The 21486-nt window shown below is 41.6% G+C and overlaps 1 protein-coding gene across 4 annotated transcripts in view; it reads right to left on the bottom strand.

The window, feature by feature from the left end:
- Positions 1-21486, bottom strand: part of dennd10 (DENN domain containing 10) — an 87123-nt gene that overhangs the window by 49720 nt on the left and 15917 nt on the right. For 3 of the 4 annotated variants that reach the window (XM_072239638.1, XM_072239637.1, XM_072239640.1), the window contains exon 3: positions 13734-13813. In XM_072239638.1, coding sequence (XP_072095739.1) covers positions 13734-13813 — 80 coding nt within the window. The remainder of the gene's footprint in view (positions 1-13733; positions 13814-21486) is intronic. The other variant, XM_072239641.1, reaches the window with a different exon arrangement.

The following is a 21486-nucleotide window of genomic DNA, read 5'->3' as shown; positions in this document are numbered from 1 at the left end:
AAAAAACGTTTTTCTCCATCAAGTACTTATCCAATTCCCCTTTGTTAAAGTACTATAACTATCATTCTATCACATCCGGAAACCTAATCTCACACTTCCACTATAAATGCTTCAATCACTTTTTCTCGTAATTTGAAGACAAAAGAGACTACAGATGCTCAAATTTGGTCACTTTTGCCTCCACAGATACTGCTTGACCCACTGTTCCACCATTCTGCTTTATCTCCTCTCTTAGCTTATTACCTGAATGAAGAATTACCTGACTTTTTCTCGAATGCCTATAGTGGTGCAAGAAAGTTTGTGAACCCTATAGAATTTTCTCTATTTCTGCATAAATATGACCAAGAATGTGATCAGACCTTCACATGTCCTAAAACTAGATAAAGAGAACCCAGTTAAATAAATAACACAAAAAGCATTATAATTGTTCATTTATTGAGAAAAATGATCCAATATTACATGTATTTATTGGAAAAAGTATGTGAACCTCTGAGGTAATGCTTTCTACAAAAGCTATTTGAAGTCAGGTGTTCCAATCAATGAGAAGAGATTGGAGGTGTGGGTTGTTGAGGTACCCTGCCGTAGAAAAAAGACACACAAAGTCAGGTTACTGACAGAACCTGCTCTTCTCTGGAAAGATCTATTTATGTGCAAATGCCTTGATCAAAACAACTTTTAGAGGACCTTAGAGAAAAAATTGCAGAGATGCATGAAGCTGGAAAATGCTGCAAAAGCATTTCTAAAGACCTGGGTGTTCATCAGTCCACAGTAAGAGAAATTGTCTACAAATGAAAGAAATTCAGTACTGTTGTTACTCTCCCTATGAGTGAGCATCCTGCAAAGATCACATCAAGAACATAATATGTAATGCTGAAGGAGGTGAAAAAGAACCGGAGGGTAACAGCAAAAGACCTGCAGAAATCTCTAGAACTTGCTGAAGTCTCTGTTCATGTGTCCACTGTAAGAAAAACACTGAACAAGAATGGTGTTCATGGAAGGATACCACAGAGGAAACCACTGCTCTCCAAAAAAAAAAACATTGCTGCATGTTTCAAGTTTGCAAAGGACCACCTGGATGTTCCTTAATGCTTCTGGGACAATGTTCTGTGGACAGATGAGACAAAATTTGAATTTTTCGGCGAAATACACATTGTTATGTTTGGAGGAAAAAGAGCACTGCACACGAACACCAAAACCTCATCCCAACTGTGGCATGGTGGAAGGAACAGAATTAGAATTAGGTTTATTATCACCGGCGTGTGACATGAAATTTGTTAATCATGGTTTGGGGCTGCTTTGCTGCCTCAGGGCCTGGACAGCTTGCAATCATTGCGGAAGCAATGAATTGAAAATTGTATCAGGACATTTTCTAGAAAATGACAGGGTAGCAGTCCATCATCGGAAGCTATATAGAAGTTGGATAATGCAACATGACAATGATATGAAAGACAAGAGTAAGGCAACAGCAGAAGAGACTAAAAGGAAGAAAATTAGTGTTCTGGAATGGCCCAGTCAAAGTCCTAACCTTAATCCTATAGAAATGTTGTGGGAGGGCCTGAAGCAAGCAGTTCATACAAGGAAGCCCACCAAATTCCTGGAGTTGAAGCAGTTTTGTAAAGAGGATTGGCCTAAAATTCCTCCAAACTGATGTGCAGGACAGATTAACAGTTATTGGAAATACTTGGTTGAACTTTTACTCTACAATGGGTTCACACCAATTACTGAAACCAAAGGTTCACATACTTTTTCCAACAAATACATGTAATATTTGATCATTTTTCTCAATAAATAAATGAACAAGTATAATGTTTTGTGTTATTTATTTAATTGGGTCTCTTTATTTAGTTTTAAGACTGACCTCTAGATCTGATCACATTTTCGGTCATAGTCATGTAGAAGTAGAGAAAATTCTACAGAGTTCACAAACTTTCTAACACCACTGCATCTACCCCATTTCAAAAACTTGCATCACAATGATTCAATATATTGTTACATCACACCCAAAGAAAAATATCAAACAGAATATTCAAAAGTTCCCAACGTCATTCTGTTAGAGTGCATGATCTAATATAGAACGAACAAGGCTGGTGACTATTCGGGAGAGCTGTAACATTCCGTTGTACAAGATTAGTGTACAGAAATACAGTAAGGATTCCGTGATTATAATGCCTCTTGATTTCAATAATTAGTCCATCACAACAACAGATTTGAGCACAACGAAAACGTTGATGGACAGCTTTCAGATAATAATATACATACTCTCATATTATCTTCTGACCAAAATCTATTTAATTTATATTTGAATGGACAAATGAGCAATGTTTTCCCTAGGAAATCTGTTAACCACGTGCACTTTGAGGTTAGAGTTTCAATGTTCATACAAATGACGTAGATGAGATTGAAAACAGCTGACGGACCAAGAACGGCTGAGACATCCCGTCCAACTTAATGACAGGGCTTCATCTGCATATTGTAGCTTCACCTACAAACTAGTCAAGAACGGCCGAGACATCCTGTCCAACTTAATGACAAGGCTTAGAACCATAGAACATTACAGCAGAGAAACAGGCCTTTTGGCCCTTCTTGGCTGTGCCTAACCATTTTTCTGCCTAGCCCCACTGACCTGCACGTGGACCATATCCCTCCATACACCTCTCATCCATGTACCTGTCCAAGCTTTTCTTAAATGTTAAAAGTGAGCCCGCATTTACCACTTCATCTGGCAGCTCATTCCACACTCCCACCACTCTCTGTGTGAAGAAGCACCCCCCCAATGTTCCCTTTAAACTTTTCCCCCTTCACCCTTAACCCATGTCCTCTGGTTTTTTTCTCCCCTAGCCTCAGTGGAAAAAGCCTGCTTGCATTCACTCTATACCCATCATAATTTTATATACCTCTATCAAATCTCCCCTCATTCTTCTACGCTCCAGGGAATAAAGTCCTAACCTATTCAACCTTTCTCTGTAACTCAGTTTCTCAAGTCCCAGCAACATCCTTGTAAACCTTCTCTGCACTCTTTCAACCTTATTAATATCCTTCCTGTAATTTGGTGACCAAAACTGAACACAATACTCCAGATTCGGCCTCAACAATGCCTTATACAACCTCACCATAACATTCCAACTCCTATACTCAGTACTTTGATTTATAAAAGCCAATGTACCAAAAGCTCTCTTTATGACCCTATCTACCTGTGATGCCACTTTTAGGGAATTTTGTATCTGTATTCCCAGATCCCTCTGTTCTACTGCACTCCTCAGTGCCTTACCATTTACCTTATATTCCGTCTGGGTAGCCTCCAACCTGATGGCATGAACATCGACTTCTCTAACTTCCGCTAGGCCCCACCTCCCCCTCGTACCCCATCTGTTACTTATTTTTATGCACACATTCTTTCTCTCACTCGCCTTTTTCTCCCTCTGTCCCTCTGAATATACCTCTTGCCCATCCTCTGGGATCCCCCCCCCCCCCGGCTTTCTTCCCGGACCTCCTGTCCCATGATCCTCTCGTATCCCCTTTTGCCAATCACCTGTCCAGCTCTTGGCTCCATCCCTCCCCCTCCTGTCTTCTCCTATCATTTTGGATCTCCCCCTCCCCCTCCAACTTTCAAATCCCTTACTCACTCTTTCTTCAGTTAGTCCTAACGAAGGGTCTCGGCCTGAAACGTCGACTGCACCTCTTCCTAGAGATGCTGCCTGGCCTGCTGCGTTCACCAGCAACTTTGATGTGTGTTGCTTGAATTTCCAGCATCTGCAGAATTCCTGTTCTTTGTATGTTCTACCTTGGTTTGTCCTTCCAAAGTGCAATGCCTCACACTTGTCTGTATTAAACTCCATTTGCCACTTTTTAGCCCATTTTTCCAGCTGGTCCAATTCCCTCTGCAAGCTTTGAAAACCTTCCTCACTGTCCACTACACCTCCAATCTTTGTATCATCAGCAAATTTGCTGATCCAATTTACTACATTATCATCCAGATCATTGATATAGATGACAAATAACAATGGACCCAGCACTGATCCCTGTGGCACACCACTAGTCACAGGCCTCCACTCTGAGAAGCAATCCTCCACTACCACTCTCTGGCTTCTTCCATTGAGCCAATGTCTAATCCAATTTACTACTTCTCCATGTATACCTAGCAACTGAATCTTCCTAACTAACCTCCCATGTGGGACCTTGTCAAAGGCCTTACTGAAGTCCATGTAGACAACATCCACTGCCTTCCCTTCATCCATTTTCCTGGTAACCTCCTGGAAAAACTCTAAAAGATTGGTTAAACATGATCTACCACGCACAAAGCCATGTTGACTCTCCCCAATAAGTCCCTGTCTAACCAAATACTTGTAGATCCTATCTCTCAGTACTCCTTCCAATAATTTACCTACTACCGACGTCAAATTTACCAGCCTATAATTTCCCGGATTACTTTTAGAGCTTTTTTTAAATAACGGAACAACATGAGCTATCCTCCAATCCTCCGGCACCTCACCCATAGATACCGACATTTTAAATATATCTGCCAGGGCCCCTGCAATTTCAACACTAGTCTCCTTCAAGGTCCGAGGGAATACCCTGTCAGGTCCTGGGGATTTATCTACTCTGATTTGCCTCAAGATAGCAAGAACCTCCTCCTCCTCAATCTGTATAGGTTCCATGAGCTCGCTACTTGTTAGCCTTATTTCCATTGACTCCATGCCAGTTTCCTTAGTAAATACAGACACAAAAAAACCATTTAAGATCTCCGCCATTTCTTTTGGTTCCATACATAGCCGACCTCTCTGATCTTCAAGAGGACCAATTTTATCCCTTACTATCCTTTTGCTCTTAATATACCTGTAGAAGCTCCTATGGATTATCCTTCACCTTGACTGCCAAAGCAACCTCATGCCTTCTTTTAGCCCTCCTGATTTCTTTCTTCAGTATTTTTTTGCACTTGTTATACTCCTCAAGCACTTTATTTGCTCCCTGTTTCCTATACATGTCATACATCTCTCTCTTCTTCTTTATCAGAGTTCCAATATCCCTTGAGGACCAAGGTTCCTTATTCTTATTCACTTTGCCCTTAATCCTGACAGGAACATACAAACTCTGCACTCTCAAAATTTCTCCTTTGAAGGCCTCCCACTTACCAATCACATCCTTGTCAGAGAACAACCTGTCCCAATCCACACTTTTTAGATCCTTTCTCATTTCTTCAAATTTGGCCTTTTCCAGTTTAGAACCTCAACTCAAGGACCAGGTCTATCTTTATCCATGATCAAGTTGAAACTAATGGTGTTATGATCACTGGAACCAAAGTGTTCCCCTACACACATTCCTGTCACCTGTCCTAACTCGTTTCCTAATAGGAGATCTAATATTGCATCCTCTCTAGTTGGTACCTCTATATATTGATTTAGAAAACTTTCCTGAACACATTTTACAAACTCTAACCCGCTTATACCTTTAACAGTATGGGAATCCCAAAAAATATGTGGAAAATTAAAATCCTCTATTACCACAACTTTATGTTTCCTGCAGTTGTCTGCTATCTCTCTGCAGATTTGCTCCTCCAATTCTCACTGACTATTTGGTGGACTATAATACAACCCCATTAATGTGGTCATACCTTTCCTGCTTCTCAGCTCCACCCATACGGCCTCGGTAGACAAGCCCTCTAATCTGTTCTGCCTGAGCACTGCTGTAACATTTTCCCTGACCAGCAATGCCACCCCCCCCGCCCCACCCTTCATTCCTCTGCCTCTATCATGTCTGAAACATTGGAACCCTGGAACATTAAGCTGCCAGTCCTGCCCCTCCTGCAGCCAAGTTTCACTAATGGCTATAATGTCGTAATTCCATGTGTCAATCCACACCCTCAACTCGTCAGCCACAATACTCCTAGCATTGAAATAGACACACCTCAGAAGATTATTACCACCACACACAACCCTTCTATTTGTGACTTTGCATGAACTTTTAACGTCATTTATTTTCACCCCCGCTCCGCTATCTGCTCTGGCACTCTGGTTCCCATCCCCCTGAAAATCTAGTTTATACCCTCCCCAAAAGCACGAACAAATCTCCCTGCAAGGATATTGGTCCCCTTGTAGTTCAGGTATAACCTGCCTCTCTTGTACAGGTCCCACCTGCCCTAGAAGAGGTCCCAATGATCCTGAAATCTGAAACCCTGCCCCCTACACCAGTTCCCCAGCCACGTGTTCATCCCCCACAGCCTCCTATTCTTACCCTCACTGGCACGTGGCACAGGTAGCAATCCTGAGATTACCACCCTCGAGGTCCTGCTTTTCAACTTCCTACCAAGCTCTCTATACTCACTCTCCAGGACCTCCTCACTCTTTCTTCCTACGTCATTGGTACCAATGTGTACCATGACATCAGGCTGATCACCCTCCCACTTCAGAATGCTGTGCCGCGATCAGAGACATCCTTGACCCTGGCACCCGGGAGGCAACAAACCATCTGGGAGTCTCTGTCACGACCACAGAACCTCCTTTCTGTACCTCTAACTATTGAGTCCCCCATCATTACCGCTCTCCTCTTCTTCCACCCTCCCTTCTGCACTGCAGAACCAGACTCAGTGCCAGAGATCTGGCTGCCGCAGCTTGTCCCAGGTAAGTCATCCTGCCCAACAGTACCCAATGCGGTATACTTGTTGAGGGGAATGGCCAGAGGGGAACCCTGCTCTGTCTGCCCTTTCCTCTTCCCTCGCCTGATGGTAACTCAATTACCTCCCTGAAGCTACTATCTATAAACACCTCATCCTCCCGAATGATCCGGAGGTCATCCGGCTCCTGCTCCAGTTCCCTAACGCGGTTTGTTAGGAGCTGCAGCTGGATGCACTTCTTGCAGGTGTCATTGTCAGGGACACCAGAGGTCTCCCTGACTTCCCACATCCTGCAAGAGGTGCATTCCAACATCCTGCCTGGCATTCTCTCTACTCTAAACAATCAAAACAAAACTTACCGGGACCTACCCTTCATCTACATATTGTAGCTCCACCTACAAACTAGTCAAGAACACCTGACACATCCTGTCCAACTTAATGCCAGGGCTTCATCTGCATATTGTAGCTCCAGAGTTGGGGTAAAGGGACATTCTGTTGAAGGGTGGCATGGGTATACAACCATCAAAAGGTCATTTTAGAGAGAATAACTACTACTTTAGAAGGCTTTGCATTTTAGGAGTGGATGGGGAAGTTAGAATTGGTAGCAAAGGATAGACAGAGGAGAAAAATGTTGTAATTACTATCTACAATTCAAGAGGAGTTGGTAGATGCAGGGGGTGATTAGGCTCGGGTTAAATAAGTGGGTTGTTGGGTGGTGCAGCTCATTGGGCTGGAAGGGCCTGTTCTGTGCTGTATCAATACATGAAATAAAATAAAGGCTAAAAGTTTTCTTGAGGGAACCTTGAGCTGACCTTGTCCAACAAACTTTGCTCAGAGGGCAATTCGCCTTGCAGAAATTGTACTTCTGCCTGGGTTTCATTGCCCAGTTTCACTACTTCTGGGAAACCTGAGAAGCAGCAATAATTTTGTAAAATCCTTAATTGCATTGTAGAAGTCCGACCATGAATGCCTTAAAAAGCTTTGATATAAATCACACTGTATGCTGGCGAGGAGTTATGTATATTTTCCTGCTTAACCTTCCAATCATGACAATGTTCCTCTCCTGCCCATTTTGTGGGGAATGTTAGAAATTATGTGAATATCAGATATTAATTTAAATGAGAACAGTCTTTATTTCTCAATGTAAATTACAAGCAGTAATCAGAGTCCGCTGCGGTCGTGTGCTTCCAATGGTGCTGCATCGGCGAGTTGGCGGCGCTTGGAGGTTCATGGCGGGGAGAGTTCCTCCTTTCTACCGCCTGTGTGGGATGATGAGTCTATCGGAACTTTGAGACTTTTTTTACCGTGCTCATGGTCTGCTCTTTATCATATTACGGTATTGCTTTGCACTGTTGTAACTATATGTTGTAATTATGTGGTTTTGTCAGTTTTAGTCTTGGTTTGTCCTGTGTTTTCTTGTGATATCATTCCGGAGGAACGTTGTATCATTTTTTAATGCATGCATTTCTAAATGACAATAAACGAAGACTGAGTGTCCTCATAATCTAAATCTAATTAATTTGAAGATAAAAGCATGCTTTTGCAAATTAACAATACTGTCTGTGGAGCACTGGCTGGACTACAGAGCGGGGGGTGGGGGTACTAGCTGGTAACTGACATGGTTTTCAAAAAGGTAACCACGAGACGTTAATGTTTGCATGAAGAGAATGGGGTTGTGTAAATTGGCCTGCATCAAACCAGGCTATGATGGGTTTAAGTAATTTGCATTATTGTATTCAAGTTCACAGTAGCTTGCAGACCGGACTCATATTATCACTTAGCACATCAAATAGCTGATCTATCAATAATTGTGAGATTTGTGTGCATTCTAGATACTCAGTCCTCATAACACTAATCTTGGGTGTCGTAACACTGATCTTGGGTGTCTGGCTCTCTGTCCTCAGATATTTTTAGATGATCTGTGTGAATTAGTTTGTCCCAACAAATGTGATTGAACATTCAGAGCACATTGTCATTGATAACTGAACATTATCATTGACAATGTGCTTCCACTGTAAATATGTACTTCAAAGAAACCGTTCGTCAGACATAAAATATTGAAGTAAACAATGTCATTATAACTGTGGAAATTGTTTTGTAGTATCTTTGATGTTAAGGATGTAAGAATGTAATGTACTTTGAATTTGGGGGACTCTGCTGTGAGGGTGCCTGCTTGTCATGATGAATAAGGACTTCTATATCCGCACCTTCAGTCTCTTTCTGGGACTTTGATCACCATCACAAGAGAAACTGCTGGCTGTTGAAAGAGGTGAGAAAGATGGAGGGACAAGGAATATGAGTCATGGGAAGAGTTTGTTTTAAAGCTAATGTTTTCTCAGAGTTTTGAATATTACTGAAGAGTTATTCTATTCAACATTTATCCTTCAACTTACTGCACTAACTTCCAACAGGACCAAAACCTTGTCATAGGGTATGGAGGTCTGCATGCCACAATGACCTGGAGAGCTATGTAGGCTGGAGTCAGGGCTTTATGCTTTAACATAGAAACATAGAAAACCTACAGCACAATACAGGCCCTTTGGGCCACAATGCTGTGCTGAACTTGCATTTAATTTAGAAATTATCTAGGGTTACCCATAGCCCTCTATTTTTCTGAGTTCCATGTACCTATCCAGGAGCCTCTTAAAAGACCGTATCGTATCCACCTCCACCACCGTCAGCGGCAACCCATTCCACACACTCACCACTCTATGAGTAAAAAACATAGCCCCGACATCCCCACTGTACCTACTTCCAAACACCTTAAAACTGTGCCCTCTATCTTTTCCGTACTTTACCTGTGGAGGTGGATGATAATCAATTCAGGGAATGGGACAAATGGATTTCCCGCCTCATTTGGCAAGGAAAGAAACCTAGAATTCGATATAACACCTTACAGTTAGGGAAGGAAGGAGGAGGTATGGTTCTTCCTTGCCTGAGAAATTATTTTTATGCCTCACAGATAACCCCTCTATTATATTGGTGTAATAGGGAATATAAGGCTAGATGGAAGGAAATAGAATTTGGATTGGTTGACAGTTTTCCTCTACACGCCTCAATAGCAGACAAAGGATTGATGGCCCAATTGGAAAAATTTAAAAACTGTTGGATAAATCTTACATTAAAAGTATGGCAGAAGGTGATTAATTCATGTGGAATTAATAACATGTTAAAACTCTTCAGACGGTGTGCATATGATACCGAATTCCTTCCCAACAGAGGAGATAAAAGATTTGAATTATGGATAAAGAAAGGTCTTACAACCTACCTCTCATTTATAGATAAAAGAGTATTACAAAGTTTCCAAATCCTGCAGGACAAACATGGCCTAGAACATAATGACTTTTTTAGGTACCTTAAAGTACGAAACTATGTTAACCAGAGTTGTAGATATACAGACCTATCAACAGTAGAATTAGAATTTTTCAAGATCCTGAATTCGGCTTGCAGTTCAATTCCTAGTAAATCAGTTTCTCGATTATATAATGCACTCTCCCATGCTAAAAATGTAAACACACTGTATATTAAAGAGAAGTGGGAGAAAGAAGCGGGGTTGGTACTTTCAGAGGAGGCTTGGGGAAAAATATGCAGCTTTCAGTGGTCCTTGACTAATTCTTTGACTTGGAGAGAACATTGTTGGAAAAATATTATAAGATACCTCAAGTCCCCATATCAGAAAAAATATAGAGATACAAATGTGACGTGTTGGAGAAGGTGCAGCTCCAAGGAGGCAAATCATGTTCATATTTTCTGGGATTGCCCTAAATTAAGTATATATTGGGAAGGTATTCATAGAACATTAGTTTAGTTAAGGTACTTAGGTCCCAGATACCTCTGAACTTTGAGACGCTCTATTTGGGGCATGTAATGTTTCTTGAACAGAAGGAAGATATAAAGTTGCTGCAGGCCCTCTTAGCGGCAAGCAAGAAATCAATCACTAGAAAGTGGCTAAATCCAATACCACCTACATTAGAAGATTGGCATGAAATTACCTTGGAAATATTTAAAATGGAAAAGTTGACTTACTCCCTGAGAATTCAAAAAGAAAAATTTTATCAAATCTGGAATAAATGGATTGAATATATAACCCCAATGCGAGCAGACTTTAGGTGACTCTCCTAATGATTTATACTGCTCTTCTCATCAACACAGTAATATTGCTAACGTAAGCACCCCTAGTCTAAATGTTTACTGTTTTTGTTTTCTTTTGGAAAATAGGGAATTAATACAAGTAAAGGAAAAGATTTGGGAAAGGGATAAAAAATGATAAAATTAAGTAAATAAGTACATAGCGATTGGATAATTGTGTCTGGGGACAGGAGCAAGCATGAACAAGTTAGGATATAAACACCTACAATGGTTGTTACATAGGCTTACATACAACATTTTGGACCAGAAAGAAATGGTCCAGAAGAGATATATGGAAACTATTGTTACTATGTTTCTTAACAACTAATACTATTACTTAGCCTAATAGATTAGAATTACCACTGTACATAATATTTAAGTGTCTAATTTCCTTTTATATCATCTCAATGTGTACTTAAGAATGTATAAATAATTATAGTTTTATACATATAAAAAAATGGAAAAGGTTATAAGTGTGGAAAAAGTACATGATACTTGTGAATTCCTTATCCAAATAAAAATAAAATTTAAAAAAAAACTGTGCCCTCTCATGTTAGCCATTTCAGCCCTAGGAAAAAACCTCTGACTATTCACAGGATCAATGCCTCTCATCATCTTTTCACCTCTATCAGTCATCTCTCATCCTCCGTCACTCCAAAGAGAAAAGGCTAAGTTCATTCAACCTATTCTCGTAAGACATGCACCCCAAACCAGGCAACGTCCTTGTAAATCTCCTCTGCACCCTTTCTATAGTTTCCACATCCTTCCTGTAGTGAGGTGAGCAGAACTGAGCACAGTACTCCAAGTGGGCTCTGACCAGGGTCCTATAAAGCTGTAACATTACCTCTCGGCTCTTGAACTGAGATCGGTTGATGAAAGCCAATGCACCGTATGCCTTCTTAACCACACAGTCAACCTGCACAGCAGCTTTGAGTGTCCTATGGACACAGACCCCAAGATCTCTCTGATCCTCCACAATGCCAAGAGTCTTACTATTAATACTATATTCTGCCATCATATTTAAACTACAAAAATGAACCACCTCACACTTTTCTGGGTTGAACTCCATCTGCCACTTCTCAGCCCAGATTTGCATCCTATCAATGTTCCTTTGTATGTAACCTCAGACAGCCTTGCACACTGTCCACAATACCCCAACCTTTGTGTCATCAGCAAATTTACTAACCCATCCCTCCACTTCCTCATCCTGGTCATTTATAAAAATCACGAAGAGAAGGGGTCCCAGGACAAATCCCTGAGGCACATTACTGGTCCATGCAGAATATGACCCGTCTTACAACCACCCTTTGCCTTCTGTGGGCAAGCCAATTCTGGATCCAGAAAGCAAGGTCCCCTTGGATCCCATACCTCCTTACTTTCTCAATAAGCCTTGCATGGGGTACCTTATCAAATGCCTTGCTGAAATCCATATACACTACACCTACTGTTCTACTTTCATCAATGTGTTTAGTCACATCCTCACAAAATTCAATCAGGCTTGTAAGGCTCGACCTGCCTTTGACAAAGCCATGCTAACTATTCCTAAACATATTATGCCTCTCCAAACATTCATAAATCCTGTCTTTCAGGATCTCCTCCATCAACTTACCAACCACTGACTCACTGGTCTATAATTTCCTGGGTTATCTCTACTCCCTTTCTTGAATAAGGGAACAACATCTGAAACCCTCCAATCCTCTAGAACCTCTCCCGTCCCCATTGATGATGCAACGATCATTGCCGGAGGCTCAGCAATCTCTCTCACCTCCCACAATAGCCTGGGGTATATCTCGTCCAGTCCCGGTGACTTATTGCACCTGATGCTTTCCAAAAGCTCCAGCACATCCTCTTTTTTAATGTCTATATGCTCAAGCTTTTCAGTCTGCTGTAAGTCATCCCTACAATCACCAAGATCCTTTTCCATAGTGAATACTGAAGCAAAGTATTCATTAAGTATCTCCACCATCTCCTCCAGTTCCGTACACATTTTTCGTCTGTCACACTTGATTGGTCCTATTCTCTCATGTCTTATCCTCTTGCTCTTTACATATTTGTTGAATGCCTTGCGGTTTTCCTTAACCCTGCTCGCCAAAGCCTTCTCATGGCCCCTTCTGGCTCTCCTAATTTCATTCTTAAGCTCCTTCCTGCTAGCCTTATAATCTTCTAGATCTCTATTATTACCTAGTTTTTTGCACCTTTTCTTTTGAACTTTTCTTTTCTTCTTGACTAGATTTTCAACAGCCTTTGTACACCATGGTTCCAGTTCCCTACCATCCTTCCCGTCTCATTGGAATGTACCTATACAGAACACCACGCAAATATCCCCTGAACATTTGACACATTTTTGCCGTACATTTCCTTGAGAACATCTGTTCCCAAGTTACGCTCCAAGTTCTTGCCTGATAGCTTCATATTTCCCCTTACTCCAATTAAAGGCTTTCCTATCTTGTCTGTTCCTATCCCTCTCCCATAGCTCTTGGTAGGATCACTCATGCCAAACAGGTCAAAGGGTAGAGGTCAGACTAAGAGTAGTCCTTCAGAGTTTGGGGGTTCAGCTCAGGGCTAACAACTCTGACCGGTAAAACAAAACTATTACAAAACTAGCAATGCGGATTCCTTCTATATCTATGCACAATGGTGTTCCTGAGTCTCCACCCGGGACTTTCATGACTGACGGCAGTGAAAATCAGCTACTGTAACGATGAAGGAAGCCCCGAACACCACCAGAGATAGAGGACCTTCATTGTTGCTCTAAACACCAGCGGCATAATAGGCAGTAAGTAGGTTATTACAGTAAAATATCACTGTCTTGGGATTTTTCCATGTGTGATTAGGCTCCAACTATTTCCTTCATAAAATCAGCAAATAAAACAGATCTTCAGCTGTAAATGTATTTTCTTTTGTTGCCTTGTTTGCTTGGAAAGTTTAGCACTTGCAAAACTTATACTCTGACCATAAGCACATAATGTGTACAATTAGAAAAGAATTCAAAACTTACCTACATAGCACTCTTCCAAACGCTGCATATTTCTCTGGGTTAAAATCTTTGGCAGTTAACACCAACGAGAAATGGGTCACCTGTTATAAGATTGAGGGAAAAAAATTAATGAAATTTGATGAATATCATTACTGGAAATTCAAGACTATTAGTTTCAATCTCATGTTTTAGTCCACAAGACCATTCGATATAGGGGCAGAATTAAGGCCAATCAAGTCTGCTCCACCATTTCATCATGGCTGATTAAATTTTTCTCTCAGCCCCAATCTCCTGCCTTCACCACGTATCCCTTTCTACCATGACCAATCAAGAATTTATCAAACTCTTCTTTAAATATAGACAAAGACTTGGCCTCTACAGCTGCCTGTGGCAAAGAATTCCACAGATTCACCACTCTCTGGCTAAGAAGTTCATCCTCACCTCCATTCTAAAAGGGCACCCTCCTATTCTGCGGCTATGTCCTCTGGTCTTAGACTCATAGAAACCATAGAAAAACTACAGCACAGAAACAGGCCTTTTGGCCCTTCTTGGCTATGCCGAACCATTTTCTGCCTAGTCCCACTGACTTGCACAGGGACCATATCCCTCCATGTACCTCCCATCCATGTATCTGTCCAATTTATTCTTAAATGTTAAAAAAGAACCCGCATTTATCACCTCGTCTGGCAGCTCATTCCACACTCCCAACACTCTCTGTGTGAAGAAGCCCCCCCCCAATGTTCCCTTTAAACTTTTCCCCCTTCACCCTTAACCCATGTCCTCTGGTTTTTTTCTCCCCTAGCCTCAGTGGAAAAAGCCTGCTTGCATTCACTCTATACCCATCATAATTTTATATACCTCTATCAAATCTCCCCTCATTCTTCTACGCTCCAGGGAATAAAGTCCTAACCTATTCAACCTTTCTCTGTAACTCAGTTTCTCAAGTCCCAGCAACATCCTTGTAAACCTTCTCTGCACTCTTTCAACCTTATTAATATCCTTCTTGTAATTTGGTGACTAAAAACTGAACCTAATACTCCAGATTCGGCCTCACCAATGCCTTATACAATCTCATTGTAACATTCCAGCTCTTATACTCAATACTTTGATTAATAAAGGCCAATGTACCAAAAGCTCTCTTTACAACCCTATCTACCTGTGACGCCACTTTTAGGGAATTTTGTATCTGTATTCCCAGATCCCTCTGTTCCACTGCACTCCTCAGTGCCTTACCATTTACCCTGTATGTTCTACCTTGGTTTGTCCTTCCAAAGTGCAATACCTCACACTTGTCTGTATTAAACTCCATCTGCCATTTTTCAGCCCATTTTTCCAGCTGGTCCAAATCCCTCTGCAAGCTTTAAAAACCTTCCTCACTGTTCTCTACACCTCCAATCTTTGTATCATCAGCAAATTTGCTGATCCAATTTACCACATTATCATCCACAGCATTGATATAGATAACAAATAACAATGGACCCAGCACTGATCCCTGTGGCACACCACTAGTCACAGGCCTCCACTCAGAGAACCAATTCTCTACTACCATTCTTTGGCTTCTTCCATTGAGCCAATGTCTAATCCAATTTACCACCTCTTCATGTATACCTAGCGATTGAATTTTCCTAACTAACCTCCCATGCGGGACCTTGTCAAAGGCCTTACTGAAGTCCATGTAGACAACATCCACTGCCCTCCCTTCATCCACCTTCCTGGTAACCTCCTCGAAAAACTCCAACATGACCTACCACGCACAAAGCCATGTTGACTCTCCCTAATAAGTCCCTGTCTATCCAAATGCTTGTAGATTCTGTCTCTTAGTACTCCCTCCAATAACTTACCCACTACCGACGTCAAACTTACCTGCCTATAATTTCCTGGATTACTTTTCGATCCTTTTTTAAACAACGGAACGACATGAGCCACTCTCCAATCCTCCGGCATCTCACCCGTAGACACCGACAATTTAAATATATCTGCCAGGGCCTCTGCAATTTCAACACTAGTCTCCTTCAGGGTCCAAGGAAATACCCTGTCATGTCCTGGGGATTTATCCACTTTAATTTGCCTCAAGATAGCAAGCATCATCCGGCAGAGGAAACATTCTCTCTGCATCCACTCTCTCAAGGCTTTTCACCATTTGATAGGTTTCAATGAGGTCATCCTTCATTCTTCTGAATTCTAATGAATACAGGCCCAGAGCCATCAGACGTTCTTCATATGGCAAGCCTTTCAATCCTGGAATCATTTTTGTGAACCTCCTTGGAAGCTTCTCCAGTTTTAGCACATCCTTTCTAAAATAAAGTGCCAAAAAGTCCTCACAATACCACTAGAGAAGCCTCACTAGTGCTTTATAATGATTCAACATTACAGCCTTGCTTTTATATTCTGGTCCTCTTGAAATGAATGCTAACATTGCATTTGCCTTCCTCACCATAGACTCAACCTGCAAATGAACCATTAGGGAATTCTGTACGAGGACTCCCAAGTCCTTTTGCACCTCAGTTTTTTTTGTACTTTATCTCCATTGAGAAATTAGTCAACCCTTTCATTTCTTCTACCAAAGTGCATGATCATACACTTCCCAACAATGTATTTCATCTGTCATTTCTTTGTCCATTCTCCTAATCCGTCTGTCCTTCTGTAGTCTCTCTACTTCCTCAAACCTACCTGCCCCTCCACCTATCATCATATTGTCTGCAAACTTTGCAACAAAGCTATCAATTCCATCACCCAAATCATTGCCATATAACATTAATTAATTGGTCCCATCACAGACCCCTGTGGAACACCACTGGTCACTGGCAGCCAGCCAGAAAAGGTTCCCCTCATTCCTACTCTTTGCCTCCTGCTAATCAGCCACTGCTTTATCCATGCTAGAACCATTCCTGTAATACCATGGGCTCTAACTTGTTAAGCAGCATCATGTGTGGCACATTGTCAAAGGTCTTCTGAAAATCCAAGTACACAGCATTCTACTTTTTCTATCCTGCTTGTTACTTCTTCAAAGAATTCCAACAGGTTTGTCAGACAAGATTTTTCCTTGAGGAAACCATACTAACGATGGCCTTTTTTATCATGTGCCTCCAAGTAACCTGAGACCTCATCCTTTATAATCTCCCTTCTTGAAGTGTGGAATGACATTTGAAATTTTCCAGACGTCCTCCATTTCATTGCTCCCATTACTACCTCTGCAGCATCGTTTTCCAGGGGTCTGATATCCACTTTCACCTCTCTTTTACACTTCATTTAACTGAAGAAAGTTTTGGTATCCTCTGTAATATCACTGACTAGCTTACTTTCATATTCAATCTTTATCTTCTTAATGCCTTTTTTAGTTGCCTTCTGTTGGTTTTTAAAAGTTTCCCAATCCTCCAACTTCCCACTAATTTTTTTTCTCTATTACAGAGCTTATAAAAAGAACTTGCCCTCTTGGAAATTTTTATATTTTATTGTTTTACAACACTGAATCACAGTGGAATTAATTTGACTATTTTGACACTGATCAACAGAAAAAGACTTTTCCATGTCAAAGTGAAAACAGATCTCTACAAAGTGATCTAAATTAATTACAAATATAAAACACAAAATAATGTATTGCATAAGTATTCACCCCCTTTAATATGACACACCAAATCATCACTGGTGCAGGCAGTTGGTTTTAGAAATCACATAATTAGGTAGATGGAGATCTGTTTTTGGAGACCTATGTGCGGTCAAGATGTTTAATTGATTGTAGTAAAAATACACCTGTATCTGGAAGGTCCAACCGCTGGTGAGTCAGTATCCTGCTAAAAACTATATCATGAAGACCAAAGAACACCCCAAGCAACTGCGCAAAAATATTATTGAAAGGCATGAGTCCAGAGATGGATACAATCAAATTCCCAAGTCATTGAATATCCTTTTGAATATAGTTGAGTCAGTCATCAAGAAATAGAAAGAATATGACACAGCTGCAAGTCTGCCTAGAGCAGGCTGTCTCAAAAACTGAGAGACCGTGCAAGAAGAGGACTAGTGACGGAGGCCACCAAGAGACCTATGACAACTCTGGAGGAGTTACGAGCTTCAGTGGCTGAGATGGGAGAGGCTGCACATACAACTGTTGCCTGTGTGTTTCACTGGTCACAGCCTTATGGAAGAGTGGCAAAGATAAAGCGACCGTTGAAAAAAAAAACTCATGAAATCTCGGCTAGAATTTGCCAGAGGCATGTGGGAGACTCAGAAGTCAGCTGGAAGAACGTTCTATGGTCTGATGAAACCTCAATGGTTGGGAAGGTGTTGGTGTCTATTGTTAAAGATGAGTTTATGGAGTACTTGGTGACACAGGACAAGATAAGACAAAGGCAGCATGGTTTCTTTAAAGGAAAATCTTGCCTGATGAATCTGTTGAAATTCTTTGAGGAGATTACAAGTAGGATAGATAAAGAGGTTTCAGTGGATGTTGTGTATTTGGACTTTCAGAAGGCCTTTGACAAGGTGGCACACATAAGGCTGCTTTCCAAGTTAAGAGCCCAGGAAAGTTACTGGCATGGTTAGAGCATTGGTTGCTTGGTAGGAAGCAGTGAGTGGGAATAAAAGGTCCTTTTTTGGTTGGCTGCCAGTGACTACTGGTGTTCTACAGGCATTGGTGTTGGGACCACTTATTTTTATGCTGTATATAAATGATTTAAATGATGGAATAGATGGCTTTGTTGCCAAGTTTGCAGATGAAACAAACATTGATAGAAACACAGAAACATAGAAAATAGGTGCAGGAGTGGGCCATTCGGCCCTTCGAGCCTGCACCGCCATTCAGTATGATCATGGCTGATCATCCAACTCAGAACCCTGTACCAGCCTTCCCTCCGTACCCCCTGATCTCTTTAGCCACAAGAGCCATATCTAACTCCCTCTTAAATATAGCCAATGAACTGGCCTCAACTGTTACCTATGGCAGAGAATTTCACAGATTCACCACTCACTGTGTGAAGAAGTTTTTCCTAATCTCAGTCCTAAAAGGCTTCCCCTTTATCCTCAAACTGTGACCCCTCGTTCTGGACTTCCCCAACATCAGGAACAATCTTCCTGCATCTAGCCTGTCCAATCCCTTTAGGATTTTATACGTTTCAATCAGATCCCCCCTCAACCTTCTAAATTCCAACGAGTATAAGCCTAGTTCATCCAGTCTTTCATCATATGAAAGTCCTGCCATCCCAGGAATCAATCTGGTGAACCTCCTTTGTACTCCCTCTATGGCAAGGATGTCTTTCCTCAGATTAGGGGACCAAAACTGCACACAATACTCCAGGTGTGGTCTCACCAAGGCCTTGTACAACTGCAGTAGTACTTCCCTGCTCCTGTACTGGAATCCTCTTGCTATGAATGCCAGCATACCATTCGCCTTTTTCACAGCCTGCTGTACCTGCATGCCCACTTTCAATGACTGGTGTATAATGACACCCATGGGGGGGGGGGGCAGGTAGTGTTGAGGAAACAGGAAGGCTGCAGAAGGACTTAGACAGATTACGAAAACGGACAAGAGTGGCAAATGAAATACAGTGTTTGAAAATGCATGGTCATGCATTTTGATTATAGGAATAAATGTGCAAACTATTTTGTAAACGGGGAGAAAATCCAAAGATCTCAGATGCAAAGGGACTTGGGGGTCCTTGTGCAGAACACCCTGAAGATTAACTTGCAGATAGAGTCGATGGTGAGGAAGGCAAATGCAATGTTAGTATTCATTTCAAGAGATCTAGAATACGAGAGCAAGGATATGATGCTGAGGCTTTATAAAGCACTGGTGAGACCTCAACTTGAGTATTGTGAACAGATTTGGGCTCCTCATCTAAGAAAAGAAGCGCTGGTATTGGAGAGGGTTCATATAAGGTTCACAAGGATGATTCCAGGAATGAAAATATGAGGAATATTTGACAACTCTGGGTCTATACTCGCTGGAATTTGGAAGGATGAGGGAGGTTCTCGTTGAAACCTTTTGAATGTTGGAAGACTTAGACAGAGTAGATGTGGAAAGGATGTATCCCATGGTGGGGGACTCTAGGACAAGAGGGCGCAGCCTCAGGATAAGGGGCATCAATTTAAGGCAGAGATGTGGGGAAATTTCTTTAGCTGCAGCGTGCTGAATTTGTGGAATTTATTACTACAGGCAGCTGTGAGGCCAAGTTGTTGGGTGTATTTAAGGCAGAGATTGATAGGGTCCTGATTGGACACAGTATCAAAGGTTACCGGGAGAAGGCTAGGGAGTGGAGCTATATTACCGAAAACACACCATCCCTGCTGTGAACATGGTGGTGGCTGCATCATGCTATAGGGATGCTTCTGAAAGTTGAGGGTAAAATGAATGTAGCAAAATACAGTGATAACCTGGAGGAAAACCTGATGCAGTCTGCAAGAGAACTGTGACTTGGGAGAAGATTTGTTTTCCGTTAAGACAATGACCCAAAGTATGAAGCTACAGCTACAAAGAAATGGTTTAAAAGCAACAAAGTTAATGTCCTGGAGTGGCCAAGTCATAGTCTAGACCTCAACTCAATTGAGAATTTGTGGCTGTACTTTGAAAGGGCTGTTCACTCACAATCCACATGCAATCTGACAGAGCTTGAGCAGTTTTGTAAAGAATGGAGAAAAATTGCAGTGTCCAGATGTGCAAAGCTGACGGAGACCTATCCACACAGATTCAAGGCTGTAATTGCTGCCAAAGGTGTATCTGCTAAATACTGACTTGAGGGGGGGGGGGTGAATACTTATACAATCAATTATTTTGAGTTTTATATTTGAAATTAATTTAGATCACTTTCTAGAGATCTGTTCACTTTGACACAAAAGAGTCTTTTTCTGTTGATCAGTGTCAAAAAAGCCAAATTAAATCCACTGTGATTCAATGTTGTAAAATAATATTACACAAAAATTTCTGGGGGAGTGAATACTTTTAATAAGCACTGTATATGCCCTCTCTTTGGCTTTTATGTTGGCTTTGGCTTTTCTTGTTAGCCACAGTTGTGTCATGTTGCCTTTAGAATGTATTCTTATTGAGGATTCTTCATCTTTGGTATGTATATATCCTGTGCCTTTCAAATTGCTTCCAGAAATTCCAGCCTTTACTGCTCTGCCATCATCCCTGCCAGTGTTCTTTCCCAAACAATCCTGACCAAGTCCTCTTTCATGCCTCTGTAATTCCCTTTACTCCACTGTAATACTGATACATCTGACTTGTGCTTCTCCTTTTCAAATTTCAGGGTGAATTTGATCTTATTATGATCATAAGAACATAAGAGATAGGAGCAGGAGTCGGCCGTCTGGCCTGTCGAGCCTGCTCCACCATTCAATAAGATCATGGCTGATCTGGCCATGGACTCATCTCCACCTACCTGCCTCTACCCCATAACCCTTAATTACCCTCCCTTGTCCAATCCAACCTTGTCTTAAACATATTTACTGAGGTAGCCTCCACTACTTCATTAGGCAGAGAGTTCCACAGATTCTCCACTCTCTGGGAAAAGCAGTTCCTCCTCATCTCCACCCTAAATCTACTCCCCCGAATCTTTAGACTATGTCCCCTAGTTCTAGTCTCACCTACCAGTGGAATCAACTTTCCTGCCTCGATCTTATATATCCCCTTCAGAATTTTATATGTTTCTATAAGATCTCCTCTCATTCTTCTGAATTCCAGCGAGTACAGTCCCAGGCGACTCAATCTCTCCTCATAGTCTAACCCCCTCATTTCTGGAACCAACCTGGTGAACCTCCTCTGCACCACCTCCAAAGCCAGTAT

This window comes from Mobula birostris, chromosome 21 (genome assembly GCF_030028105.1).
Source record: "Mobula birostris isolate sMobBir1 chromosome 21, sMobBir1.hap1, whole genome shotgun sequence".
NCBI classification, from domain to species: Eukaryota; Metazoa; Chordata; class Chondrichthyes; order Myliobatiformes; family Myliobatidae; genus Mobula; species Mobula birostris.
This window is presented reverse-complemented; position numbering and strand designations above follow the sequence as displayed.